General features: G+C 42.5%; 1 protein-coding gene across 4 annotated transcripts in view; it reads right to left on the bottom strand.

The window, feature by feature from the left end:
• NALCN (sodium leak channel, non-selective) overlaps positions 1-14,988 on the bottom strand; it is a 398,131-nt gene that overhangs the window by 58,696 nt on the left and 324,447 nt on the right. For all 4 annotated transcript variants that reach the window (XM_074983150.1, XM_074983148.1, XM_074983149.1 and 1 more), the window contains 4 exons: positions 3,531-3,632; positions 3,026-3,095; positions 1,781-1,872; positions 1,487-1,609 (listed from right to left, as the gene is read on the bottom strand). In XM_074983150.1, the coding sequence (XP_074839251.1) occupies positions 1,487-1,609; positions 1,781-1,872; positions 3,026-3,095; positions 3,531-3,632 (387 nt within the window). The remainder of the gene's footprint in view (positions 1-1,486; positions 1,610-1,780; positions 1,873-3,025; positions 3,096-3,530; positions 3,633-14,988) is intronic.

Here is a 14,988-nt window from a genome sequence, read left to right on the forward strand (position 1 = left end):
GGTCTTCCTGTGTCTTGGCCAGGGACCCAGCGGCTGGTGCGGAGACAGCTGCAGGGCTGCTGGTCTTGCAGCCCCTGCCAGGGGCTGGCTCGTATTAGTGGGGGAAGTTCACTTATCTGGTGAACATTGGTAGGTATGTGTCTCCCTCGTTTTACCGAGTACTCATAAATAAAGTACCCATTAAACGAGGGATGAGTGTACACAAACCTCATGTTTCAAAAACTTTCCCTTAAAGTCCTTTGCTCTTTAATCAGAATTCTTTGGCTGGGTCCTCAGCTGGAAAGCAGATTTTTTGTTTTGGTCTATTCTTCCTTAATTACTTAGTTCAATAATTTCCATGTTAATATTTCCAGATATTTCTCATCTAATTGCTTGACTCTTAAATCTACTGATATGAAAAGCTCTCAAGCCTAACAATTTTCAGCTATAAAACTCAAATAACCTCTTCACAGTATCTTCTAAAGCCCAGGTATTGTCAAATTTCTGCTCCAAGTTACATGGTGTAATCCAGATAGCTCTCACTGGCATCTATCGTGTAAAACTGAGAAAAAGGAGCAGACACACATACAGAAGAACCGGTATTAATGAACTGGATATAGGGAAACTCCATTTGTAGTGAAGCAAAATGAAAGCCTCACTTTCTTTCAATGCTCTCCACCACACTTTGAGTAGGTCTACAGATCATAGTTATTTCGAAATAACAGCTATTATTTCAAAATAACAATGTCTGTATCTACACAACCCAACTGACATCGTGGTTGAGTTATTCTGAAATTGCTAACTCTCATTGTACAAGGAATAACACTTATTTTGAAATGGCTATTTTGAAATAGGCACTATTGCAGTGTCCATAATGCTCCTTGCTTTCAAAAGGGGCATGCAAACGTGGTTGACTGAAAATGCAAATGAGGATCTGATTGGTGAGTGGTCATCATTATGCAAATGAGGTGCTGAATATGCTTTCCAAGAGTCTGGGGCAGGTTAGATTAAAAAAAATGTCAGGGATGGATATGGGTCCTGCTGTGAGGACAGGGGACTTGATTTAAGGTGCCGTCCAGCTCTACAAGATGTGTGTGTGTGTGGTTAAAACTTCACAGCCTACAAGTCCTCTCAGTCCTACTTCTTGTATAGCCAAAACAAGTTTGCTTACATTTCAGGGAGATAATGCTGCCCACCTCTTACCATATCACCTGAAAGTGAGAAAAGGTGATCATGTGGTATGTCTGTGGGTGGCATTGCAAAGCATTTATGTGCCAGATATGCTAAACATGGGTGTGGGGCAGGGGGCTGGGCTCGATTTCTTTTCTCATCTCATGACCTTGGACTGACTTCATGCTGTTATGTGATTCTTCCCCCTCCGCCACTTCTGTAAATGAGATTAAATCCTAGCTGCTACTGGTAAGTTGCACATATTGTCCTTGCAAAATACACTAGCTCTTAAAGAAAGTATCTGGTTGAACTCACTATGGAAATGTAATACACTCACGCGTTAAAGCGAGCTCGCACAACCACTCGACAAAAATTCCTGAATCTGTGCTCTCGGCCAACTATGAAAAGTGGTTTATCAAAATATGGATGATTCTCTCGCAACTCCTCCTCTTGGACCTTCCTTTTAAAAATAATACACAATATATTTAATATTATGCAAAAGATATCCATCAAAATATGTATTATCATTCTGTTTATATGTCTTTGCAGCTGTCAGATTTCTTTTTTCCATCACACAATATAAATAACTCAAATGGAAAAGTAAGTTTTCAGACATTTGATTTCTATATACCTTTTCATTTCAGCTTGTTCTTTCTTCTCCTGGATCATCTTGATCTCACTGTCTTCTCTCTGTGCATTTCTATATCTCACCGTATTAGAATGCTAGAGGTAAAACAGTTATTTAAAATGAGATCTTTACCGATGAAACCAAGACACAGCATGTCACGCTGAAACATTCAAACTGTAAATTCCTCACTTCTAAATGCACTGGAGATCATGTAAGCCGAGCATAACAGATGGTATGTGCTACAGAATATGTTTGGTTGCTTTCAGTGAGTCAAATTTTATTGTTAATTCCCCTTGTGCAATCCCAGGGAATTCAACTTTATTATACGTTAGCTCCTCCTATCTTTAGTGAACATCATCACAGTTGTTATGAGCAAGATTGAGCTCACAGAGCGGAACAGCAGGATTAGACTCATTCTCAGCCTACTGAGCAGGTTGCAATGTATTACTGGTACAAAGACGGGGAAGAACAAGATCTGTGAAAAAAGATATGCAGTGAGTGGGTAGCATGGGCCAGAATCATCAGCGGCAGCGGAACTGAGCGAGCTTTAATGGGGAGGCAATATGTTACCTACCCAGACTCACAACTGGTTCCTTAGTTTGTTCCTGCCATGGTGCTGACAGTTACTTCTGGCCCTAGGCAAAGTAAGAGTAGAAGAGCTGCACCTTTTATTTTTACTTATTCTCTACTTTTGGAAAAGAATGCAACAGCCCCAAAGTAGAGGGACTGAATAGTCTCATTTTCATCTTGAAATTCTCCTTGGACAAATCAGAGACTGCAGCAAAATATTCATTAAAAATTTGCAGAGGTGAAAATGGCATTGATCCTGTGGAAATATGCTACCATGACATTTGTGCCTGTTTTACACCTTCATAGCTTGTAGAAAATTGCAAAGGTTTTGTCTAATAAGACTCACACAGCTGATGACATTTTAAAAACTTTTACTGTGGACATACAAGATAGGCTGTCCTGTATGGCAGTATTGTGGGCCCATACGCTGCTTCAGTGAATTCACTGTCAGCAACTGTTTCAAAATAAAGAAATCTATCACGTGTGAATACACTGCACATTCTGAAAATAATGTTAATGTTATTACCCTATTTATTTTCTGATTTCCTCATAAAGTCTCAAGCCCAGATTAGAAATGGGATGTTATGTAGGCATTACACTGGCACAAACAGTGTTTGTAGTGCATATTCATCTTTTCTCCATTTCAAAACGAAAGCCATCATTTTTGTTAGGACTTACATCTTGAGTCAAGGTTTCAAGAGATTTTCCCCTGCTGATTCGCTGGCTGTTGGAACCATGTCTTAGTGACCTGAAACAATCATATCAGTTTGATAGTAAATCACAAGATCAAATTTTGACCTTTATATGACAGCAGTTATAAAGCACTGCTTTCCAGAAAGATAATATCTCAAATTCTTATCATTTTTCCTTTGCTTACATGAGAGGCTTTTATGTTCTTCAATTGTCTTTAAGCCTGTCTAACATAAATCAGTTTCTTTTCCCTCTGATCTTTAAATGCATAGTTCTGTAGTCAGTGAACAAAGTGACATTTAAAATAAAAAGGCCATTTTCCCCCATTTATGTACTACAATGTATTTCATTATGGTTACAATCAAAAATGTACTATTCTGTTTTTGTGTGAGTCATTCCTGTTTTAGATGAGTTAGACACTGTGCAAGTTTAATTCTATTCACTGAGTGTATTTCAAAATTGTTTTAAAAACACTTTTCTTGTCTGCATTTACCTGCGCTCTTGCCGTATATGGTGCTGGACACTAAGTATTGACCTCTCCTTAGCAGGTTGTCCCTCAAAGGAGCCACTCAGCATGCGTTGTCTTGTGCAGGCCCTAGAAAGAAATATTGTGGTTATGACAAATGATTGGAACATCTGCCGTAATCAATTTTTTAACAAAGTGAGACCAAATAACTGCATCGCTGGAAACAGAAGCACTGTTACTACTTTTGGCATGTCACACCTGGCACACACACCTTTGAGGGAGTACGAGGACCCAATTTCACAAATAACAATACAAAGGGCAACAGAATAAGGGTAGCGTGTACTGCCCTTATAAAAGATATTCATATTCCCAAAGCCAAATGAGATACACATGTCCCTCAGCATGTTGGATAACCAATGCACAGGGCCTTCCAGATGACTCCTCCTTGCTGAGGCACAGTGCCCCATTTGCATGCCCCTTTTTTAGCAAATATGTTTCCCCTCAGAATCTATTCACATGTATGATTTGGGCCAACGCACAAATCCATCACCCCGCTGGAAATGTTCAAACTTCAGTCTGTTAATGTCAATCATGCCAGAACCGCTCATTTATTGTGGAATTGCCTATTTATTATTACGGAAACATTCAGATACACGCTGGCTATTCATTGGGCAATCACTTGAAACCAGAAAGAATATAATTATTTTTATGTCTTTGGGGCAAATACTGTAATCTTCTATATGTCTGTACAGTGCCCAGCCCAATGACAACCTTACCTGACTGGCTTTTTAGTACAACTATTGCATAAAGGTGCAATAATAATCATATTTATAAACAATATTATTTTATTATTTCTAACTATTATTTTAATGCATAATGAATAGGGAATGCCACAAATACTGGCTCCATTTAGCATAGTGCACTTTTTTCGTGAAAGCACGTTAGCATGTACGTAATTAAGCACCATATTTACATCTTACAGCACATACTTAAGTGCTTTCCTGGATGACTCGTGGCATAATATGACTTAAAATAGACTAGATTGAAAATCTACAAAGAAACAATCAGCAGCCAGATTTCCTGTTTATGAATAAGGACAATAGACTGTCCTGATATAGCTAGAAGGCCAAGAGACAACCTGGATCCTTCTCTGAAGAGGGAAGCTGACAGTACTCTTCTCCCGTGAAAAGTGTGTCTGCCTGTGAAGTGCTGATGAGCAGTATTTCATTAGACATGACAATAACTTGTTACTGAAGTCAAGGCTCCAGAAGGCATGTAAACAATTTCATTTTATATGTAACCATTTGCTTCCAATACTTCCACTTACAATTACCTGAGTCTCCATATTTGGTTCACTTATACATTTTATTCACTCTAAACAAAACCAAATGTTATGAGTTGAGCAGAGCAGTGAAGTGAGGTGTAACTAGTTAACTGGGCAGTGTTGCTTCTTTGGAAGTACTTCATCTGTGAGCACTGTGAGTGTCTGTGGACCAAGGGCTGGAAGCTGCAGGAAAGGCTCAGGGGACTTCACGGTTGGAGCATTCCTATTGCTAAGAGTGAGAGTGGAGCCTGCGAGGTCTCAAGGGAAGTGCTTTTGGTGCCTGTGGCCAATGGAGCTCAGGAACTGACCAGTCAGGGCATTGCCATACAGTGCTGGGTACTCCTGGAAAGCATCACAGAGCATTGCAACCTAGTAGGAAGGCAGGTATTTTTTTATGCCTAGCTGGAATAAAAAACTATGATCAAGAAAAAAATAAGACACTGTGAGCGGTTCGCCTCCGGGACCAGATGGCCTAGTGGCCAGGCCTCCTGGCCAGGGCCTGTTGAGTGGGTCCTCAGCCCCCAACTGAGAGTCTATGGGTCGAGTCTGGGGCATGGCCCTGAGAATCTAGTTTCCCCTTTGGCAGGAGTGGGGTTCCTCGGGGGGGCTCCCCATTCCCCTCAGTACCTGGGGGAGGGTCCTGGGCTACGCCCTCTGGTGGCCGACCGGGTGGCAGCTCTGGCCTGAGGCCTCCTGCCTCAGAACCAGCTCTTGCCTCTTGGCTGGTCAGCCCCAAACTGAGCTGGCTTCCCTCCCTTTTTACCCCTCCAGGCCAGACACTGGCCACAGGTGAACGGGGGTGGGGCTGATTGGGCTAACAGGCCTTGTTTAACTCCTGCCTTGCCTGGCCTCCCTCTCACACTCCTACAGACACATATAAAGAGATGATATGAGTGGATATGATGAAAGAAACAATATTTATGGAAGAGGAATATTTGACGGGATCACATTTGCGAAAAAATCTCACTTGGCAGGAGCACTAAGATCTTGGATTTGCATCCATGGACAATGATTGATTTAATTTTTGTGTTACGTCTTCATATGACTCACAAGTTGGTATCTAGATTGTTCAACTGTTCCATTGTTGTGGGTGGACACCCTTTAATTTCCTAACTTTGCAGTCCTCCACCACACATTTGGCGGTCTGCATCACTGCCACACAGTCACACTGTGAAGATTGGCTAAGCCAAATTGTGGCACTGTAGCAGCCAGTCTGGCCACTGCAGTCAGTAGCTCACTAAACTCAGTCCAGGATCTATGCACAAGGCAGCAACCTGGTGGACGTCAATTAGGGCTTCTTAAATTCATGAGTGAAACAGATACAAACCAAATATATTTCATAACTTTCTAACAGCAAGTTGAGTCTCGAAGGTGCAATGTCTTTATTTGCAATGAGCACTATACATGTGAATCCACTGGATACATGACATTGGCTATGTCTAAACTGGCAATCAGCCTGATTGGAGAATACTAATGAAGTGCTGTGATGAATATGCAGCACTTCACTAGGCTAATTCTCCCCCTGTGGCAGCTTCAAAGTGTCAAACTTTGAAGTTCCAGCCTACTGTGTAGCCGCAGGCACTTCTAAGTGCCCAGGCTACTTCCAAGTGCCTTTACTCCCTACATTTTTTGGAACATAAAGGCATTTTGCAGTAGCTCGGGCACTTTGCAGTGCCTGTGGTTACATGGCATGTCGGCACTTTGAAGTTTGACACTTCGAAGTTGCTGTGGGGGGAATTAGCCTAATGAAGTGCTGCATATTCATTGCAGCACTTCATGAGTACTCTTCTATTAGGCTGCTTACCTTGCTCCCTTTGAAGAAGGGGGCAAGTGTAGATGTAGCCATTATGTATTATCTCTTTCAACACTTTTGCTCCCATTGTCTTCACTAGTGTTGCACAATTACATATGGAAGGGTGCATTCTCATGAAAGCAGTTATTGCCTGATAGGGGATAACTTTTCCTTTCCAATATTTCTGTAGATATCTGTTTTCAGTCTTATCTGTTGTTTTCTTTATCTTGGTTTTAAGCAGACGGATGAAAGGAACATGGATCCACTGAGAGATCTGCAATGCAAATAAGCTTATAACACCCATCTATGTTTTCATGGCCTATTACACCAGAATTCCACTAGAATGAAATGTAATACACTTATTACAAGAATACATTAGATTACACTACACTGAATAGTCAGAAATGTCATCACATTTAAGAAAACCTCCATACATCTTTAGTGCAATGTAATTTACAGTATCTCAGTCAATATCTGAATACAATGCCTCTTAAAGCATTATGATATAGGACAAAGTAATGCAATCACATGTAAAGAGCCAACAAAATTATGCTTTGAATTACTATACAATTTTGGCACAAAAGAACAGATAACCATTATTTTCTAGAAATGGACTTACTTGACTCCTTTAAACTGACAATAAGACCTTCCAAAGCAAAGGCAATAGTAGATTCAGATGTGTTCTCCTATAATGGCTTCTCACTGGGGCAATGGAACAGCTTGTATTTGTATCTTTGTGAATATGAATTACTCTTAGCCACACACACCTGTGTTTTAATATCCAGAAATAACTGTTTCCTTACATCCAAGTGTGATGTCCACATAAACATTTTCACATGCTTGTATGTAACTCATTTACAAAACCAGTTGCCTTGCAAGTGAACATAACCCCTTGCTGTGCATAATAGATGAGAATGCTATTTGCAACCAAAATACCAAATTCTTCGTGTAACTAGATCCTCATGTCATATTATTAACCAAATATGAAAGCCTATGAAACAAATAGTATAAAGGAGCAGAGACTTGTGAAAAGACTATTGTTAAGATTTTTAAGAAGTAACCGCCTAATGTTTGGTTCCTAAATCCACATTTAGGTGTCTACATAAGTTGTCCACTTTTCAAAAATACTGAAATCAACAGAGAAAGGATGCAATGCGAGTGCTACAGCAATGAGATCAAATGACTTGAAACAGATAATGCACATTGTCAGCTGCATTGTGCAAGGAAGCCTTCTACACTCAGAGGGTCACAAATGATGTGACAGAGGACAGTTTTACAAGTTCCTTAGTTTGTCTACAAAACATCGCCTTCCTTTTCTCTTCTGCCATATCTGGGAATGTTTCCCTTTAGGAATCCGAAACAAGTGCCAAAATCTGCATCACCATGATCCCAATCACTAAGTACCAGATTTTTAAAAGATATTTTAGGCACCTTAAATGGCAAATAAGCATCTGTGGGATTTCCAAGAGCACCTTGATGCTTAACTACCATTGATTTCAATGGAATTGAGATACCCAAGTGCTTATGAAAATCCTGCAAAGTGCTCTCCTGGTATACTAATATTCTTAAAAAAAACTAGCTCTGAGTGCTCTGTACTTAGAGTTCAGATTAAATCCTCTCTCAGCACGATAAACCTTAATAAGTTGGTTAGAAAATTCCAAATCCTTTGGAAAAAAATATCACCAGTGACTATTTTCCTCCCCATCCCAAATCTTCTGAGAAGCTGCAACAGGGTTGGCATCCCCCTCTTATGAGTGCATCCTGTGGTTGGGTGCATCCTTAGTGTTTAAACCAGTCCCAGTCCTGTCATCAAGCCATACACCTGCAACTTCCAGGAAATGGACTTGCCATTTTGGTCTGTTTTGGTCCCAGCCTTCAGCTGGGCCACCTGACAGTTTAGTTCCCTTCTGGAGGTTTACTGATGTCCAACTGTATCACCAACTCCTAGGGCTGGAAGAGACATGAGGAGTCATCAAGTTCAGCCCCCTGTCCAAAGCAGGACCAACCCTCACTGTAGGCCCTTCTCCAGTAGCCTAGGGGGGAAACCCAACTCGTCTGGTCCCCAGACTTCACCAATGTTTTACCCTTAGCTCAGGGTTCTTCTTGGCTCAGGCCCAGTACCCTAACCAGTCAAAACTCTTCCTTACAACCTCCAGTCCCTACTTGCACTGGGCTGTCTTTACTGCAGTGCCCTCAGCCAGCTGCACCACTCATGCTGCTGTCTCTCTAGTGAGGAACTGCCCTGTCTCTGGCTCTGTAGCTCCTTTTCATAGGGCCCACTTGGGCCCTGATTAGCTGCTTCCCTTGGAGCCACTTTAGCCTCCATTGTTGCTTTCCTGGGATGCGTGTGGCAGGCCCCAAGGCTTCTGGGCCTAGTATGCCCCATCAGACTGACTATGTTAGATATTAGAGAAACTGGTTGTCTTGTAATGCATAATGAGGAAACACTGGAGAAAGACAAGTAGAAACATGTCAGCTGGCTTCAGTGTTTAACCCCTATACAATGCAGCTGCAGTAATGTTCTTTGGGATCACCTCTACATGCACAAAGGAAATGAAGCATTTTTAAATAGAACATATTATTAATTTTTGAAGAGGAAATTACAGTGAGCTTGGTTTCAGGACAAGATCTTACAGTGAATATTACAGAGCATATATTACACGGGAAAAATGTTGGGGTCCAAAGTCATCAATGAAAGGGGCAGCAGCCCTTTAAATTACTTCCTTCCAATATTAAAATCCCTGATAAACAAAGAAAACAGACAGTAGTTCAGCTAATGACCCCCACACTACTGAAAGATGAGGAACACTTCGTACATACTTTATAATACAGTGCCTTCTGCTAACAGTACAAGTCCTCTCGCTTTATCGGGGAGGTCTGCTTCTGGCATCAAATACAGATTTCCTGCTTATGTTGTTGTGTCATTGGCATTTGAGGTTTGTTTTCCTCAATCAATATTATTTAGATGCACTGTACCAGAGTCCCTATTATGTTTTTGCCTGCTGCATACAATTCTCCTGGTGAGTCCTTTGGAGAGAATCTTTAACAGAAAGAAGATGACAGTGCTCTCGTGGTACACCCTATACACTAAATACTATCATCCTCATTCATTACTAATGATGATAGGATCTCTCACTGAATTTTTCCATAACTCCATCCATGCGTCCAACAAACCCTTGGCATAGTCATCTAGGATAATGTGATAATAATGCTTCTGAAGAGCTGGGCACACACCAGATGGATTCCAGTGTCCACTTTTGTCACCTTATAGATTGCATTCACCATGGCACTGTTTGGAACAGCAGGTCAAATGCACTTTGCTACCACAATCAAACCACATTACTCTCAATTTGACTGTATTGATAAAACAATTTGAAGATGGATTTTAATGCAACTTAGTTATAAGATAAAGCTTTTCTTCCTCGTTTTCTCTTACATGCTGAGAGGTTGCTAAATAGAAAAGACAGTATAATGTAGACTCATCTTCATCACTGTCTATGCAATCCAACCACCTAAAAAGGCATATTTACATGCTCACTTATCCATCTATCTTGCATTCTGGTCTTCATTCTTGCCCTATTGTCTAATCACTCTTTCCTAGATGTAATGGGTCTAGGCGTTTCCTTGAAATAAAGATGAACAAGTCACAGGGCTTGCTTCATTATGATCCATTTAAAGTATGGAGTTCCCTTAGTACAACAATATTACGTCTACACGTGCACGCTACATCGAAATATAACATCTACACGTCCTCTAGGGCTGGCAACGTCGATGTTCAACATCGACGTTGCGCAGCACCACATCGAAATAGGCGCTGCGAGGGAACGTCTACACGCCACAGTAGCACACATCGAAATAAGGGTGCCAGGAACAGCTGCAGCCAGGGTCACAGGGCAGACTCAACAGCAAGCCGCTCCCTTAAAGGGCCCCTCCCAGACACACTTGCACTAAACAGCACAAGATCCACAGAGCCAACAACTGGTTGCAGACCCTGTGCATGCAGCATGGATCCCCAGCTGCAGCAGCAGCAGTCAGAAGCCCTGGGCTAAGGACTGCTGCACACGGTGACCATAGAGCTCCGCAGGGGCTGGAGAGAGAGTGTCTCTCAACCCCTCAGCTGATGGCCGCCATGGAGGACCACGCTATTTTGATGCTGCGGGACGCGGACCGTCTACACGTTCCCTACTTCGACATTGAATGTCGAAGTAGGGCGCTATTCCCATCCCCTCATGGGGTTAGCGACTTCGACGTCTCGCCGCCTAACGTCGAAGTTAACTTCGAAATAGCGCCCCACACGTGTAGCCATGACGGGCGCTATTTCGAAGCTGGCGCCGCTACTTCAAAGTAGCGTGCACGTGTAGACGCAGCTTATGACTAACAAAATAATTTATTCAATGATGAGCTTTCGTGAGAGAGACACACTTCATCAGATACAATGGCACCGATACAGATATTCGTTCTAAACCAACTTCCCAACTCTCTGCATGTTCTCACTGCTGCCTCAGCATTGTCATTCAACAATTGTCATATCCTTCAACAACCATATCAGTCTGCTATCCACTCTGTATGACTCCAACACCACCCAAATCACTTCCTGATCTATACTGTCAAATCGCTTTTGAAAATCAACAAAGCAATCGTAGTTATGACATTACTTTATATTTACTTAGTCATTCAGGCATATCTGCAGAAAGGACAATGAATGAAAAATCAAAACACTGGAATTTGGCACAATGGATGGTTTGAATAGGACAGACAGACCCCACAGAGCGTTGGTAGATGATATAGTAGATTGGTGCAGTTCTAGTCTACAGAAACTAAGCCACTCCTCACTGGACAGGGAAAGATGGAAGCAAATAGCGAGGGAGGCATTGGACACCAATGCGCACTAAGTCCAAGGTTGTTGTTGATGATGGTGAATGTCATAACCCTTTCTGAAAGACTTAGGAAATTGGTTCTTCATTTGTTCTCATATACATAAAAGATCAAAACAAAAAGCAGTCAAGTAGCACTTTAAAGACTAGCAAAATAGTTTATTAGGTGAGCTTTCGTGGGACAGACCCACTTCTTCAGACCATAGCCAGACCAGAACAGACTCATGTTTTGAAGGATGCTGTTATAAGAGCAGCTGAATAATCGGCCAGACTACCAGCAAACTCTAATTTTCTAATTCCAGCACTACACAATATTTTAATGACATAGGGAAGACATAATTTCAGACATAAGATAAATGCTCCTTATTCATTCAGCTGTTTATACCAACTGAAAGCTTCACTTATGCATGAGATAGGTTGTTCCCTCAGGCTCAGTAACTGCCAGAAAAGCTTTGTGTGGAATAGTGAACACACTGTTGTTTATACTTAGCACTAGTTTAAAATTCAGCTCTAAATTCAATTATCATGGAAAGCAAACCAAAAGCTGCTCGATGTAATGTGACTTATTTCCCAAACTGTCACAATTTATTACTTAATGATGACCTGCTCTTTAAAATTTTTATATCCAACAGATCCTGAAACTTAGACATTAGGTTATGTTTATGATATGATGTACTAATGCAAAAATGGCCCAGAACAGCCTCAGGGTTGGTCAGCTAACCTACATCTAAAGCAGTACCACTTCCTCTATTATTGACAAAGGTCTTACAAATATTTTTATTTTATTCATACAGCACCCTAAAATGTACTAACACATGTTATAGGAGAAATAAAAATATCTGACATGGGCTCTGCCTCATGGATCTGGCAAACTCTTATGTGGTCACGGAATAGGCATCTGTAGCAATGGGAGGAGGGCAAGAGGTGAGAAAGGTAAAGCTAGATAAGAGCAATTTGTCAACAGAAGTTTTTGCTGGAAGATACCTTGTGGCAAAACTTTTGTCAGCAGAATGCATCCAGACAGCAGAGTGGATTGAAAGAATGATTCTCTCTGTTCACAGAGAGTAGACAGACTGCTCACAAGCTCTACTGGCAAAATGGCCATCTGGAACCACATTGAACAGCGCAGAACACCAGTTCCTTCCGGGAGCGCTGGTGAGACACGCCCTTAAAGAGACTCCCTACAGACACCGGTTCCCTGCCTATGCTGCAGGTATGCTTACTTCCTTGCGGGACAGCACAGCTGGAGCAGGGCCTTGTGCCTTTCTGGGATACTCATTTCAGGGAGCCATGGTGCCAGAGCAGTGCCTGCTGGACCTCCCTGACCTTCAACCTCACCTGGTCTGGGGTCTTGGTGGGGTGACCCTGGCCGGTGAGGCCCTTGGCCAGGTGCTCGAATGCCGTGGCATTCTGGTGCCGGACCCCCGTCTGCTGCAGGATCTCCTTGTCCTCCCACAGGGTGAGGAGGTCCTGCAGCTTGGCGTCGGTCCAGGAGGGGCCCTGGTGCTTGAGGTGATGGCTCCCTCCTGGAAGGACTCCCCCGCTCGTCACTGCATGGCCCCTGGGGTGGGAGGGAGTCCCGGCTGTTGGCCATGGTGTCAGAGGTGGTGCGGCTTCCCCTGGGGCATCGCGGCTGGCAGCGGGCTGAGCAGCAGTGTAGGCTTCCTGCTGCCTGCACACTCTCAGCTTCCTGCCTGAGAGCGTTTGGGAGCCTGTGTCCTGAAATGTGGCCGGATGCTGGAGCCATAGAGCTCCACTTCTTCTATGAGCGGCGTCACTGCCTCCCAGCTGATCACAGCCATGGAGAACCTGCTCTTTCGAAATAGCAGGCTGCGGAGCATCTACATTTGCTCTCTTTCGAAATAATCTTTCAAAGGAGGGCACTTTTCCCATCCAGGGAATGGAGGACCGACTTCGAAAGAAAGGGGGAGTTCTTTCGAAGTTAATTTCGAAAGAGCGCTGTGTCAATGTAGACACTCTGCAGGCTTTTTCGAGAGAACTTGGTCTTCCGATCTGAATTTCAAATGTACTTGCTAGTGTGGATGCACCCATAGTGGTTAGGCAACAGAGTGATACGTGTATATCTTGATGCTTCCAATATATTTATACAAACTGTTTCTGTGGGGAGAAGAAGATGGTGGCTGGTTGAATATTTTTATGACTAGGGGAACCACAAAATGAAGAGGGGAATTTGGGAAGGAACAAATGTGAGAAAAGTGGAGTCAAGGCTTGTGGTACAGAGGGACTGGGAGAAGCTCAATAGGAATGGTTGGTAATTATATTGAAAGATATATTGGCAGATATTTAAGTGGCATCCAAGTTGCTGGCTCTTGCAGCAGACATGCAATGTTATCAGTCCTTACAAAAGCTATCGTTCTGGTCTTTAATGATTCCAGATGATAATTAATCCATAAATGATGCTGGGCGTCAACTTCAATCCCATCGTATTTCATCCAAGTTATGCTCTTGGAGGGGTAGGTAGGCCCCCATTGCCTCTAGTAAGAGCAGTAAGGCTGCGTCTACACGGGCACAAATCTTTGAAATAGCCATATTTTGAAGATGACTAATGAGGCACTGAATTGAATATTCAGCGCCTCATTAGCATTAGGATGCTTCCGGCAGTGGTGCTTTGAAAGCGGTGCTTTCGAAAGCGCGCGGCTCGGCATGGCTACACAGGTGTCCTTTTTGAAAGGACCCCGCAGCTTTTGAAATCCCCTTATTCTGATCAGTGAGCGGGATGAGGGGATTTCGAAAGGGGCGGGTCCTTTCAAAAAGGACACCTGTGTAGCAGCGATGAGCCGCGTGCTTTCGAAAGCGCTGTTTTCGAAGCGCTGCAGCCGGAAGCTTCCTAATGCTAATGAGGCACTGAATATTCAATTCAGCGCCTCATTAGTAATCTTCGAAATGGTCACTAGCATGGATATTTCGAAGATTTGTGCCTGTGTAGACACACCCTAAGAGATCGGTCAAGAGGTGCAAAAGGATAGAATTCATCCCAGTGTACAATTTGTATTCCTGTTTGTGCTGAAGTATTTAGAATTTGATAAAATATGCCTCAATAAGGACTGCAAAAGAAGGACAAACAAGGCCACGCGAAGCGTAAAGCAAGGCACAGAACTAATAATTTTAACAAACTGAAGGTTTTGCTCCAGAGCAGCTTTACTGCAGAGAAGCACTTATACCTACCTTTATCCACACAGGCACGTTTAAAAGCATTTTAGTGGGAATCTTTACACCAGGGTCAACTTGAACTATTACTCAATGTTTTGGGCACAGACTACTTTTGTCACTGTCAGGTCTGTAAAAGCTGAAATTCAAATGTCTTAGCTACTTTTATTAAGGATACAAACATAGTCGTCGTGATCAGTACAAAGAAAATACCACAATCCTTCTGTGAGTTTGAATTTCTCTGCTTCTGTGAACAGTATGATTCAATTTAGCTGTGATATTTTATCACATTTCACACCTGTCTTCTTTTTTCTCTTTGCAAAATCC

This window comes from Carettochelys insculpta, chromosome 1 (genome assembly GCF_033958435.1).
Source record: "Carettochelys insculpta isolate YL-2023 chromosome 1, ASM3395843v1, whole genome shotgun sequence".
NCBI classification, from domain to species: Eukaryota; Metazoa; Chordata; order Testudines; family Carettochelyidae; genus Carettochelys; species Carettochelys insculpta.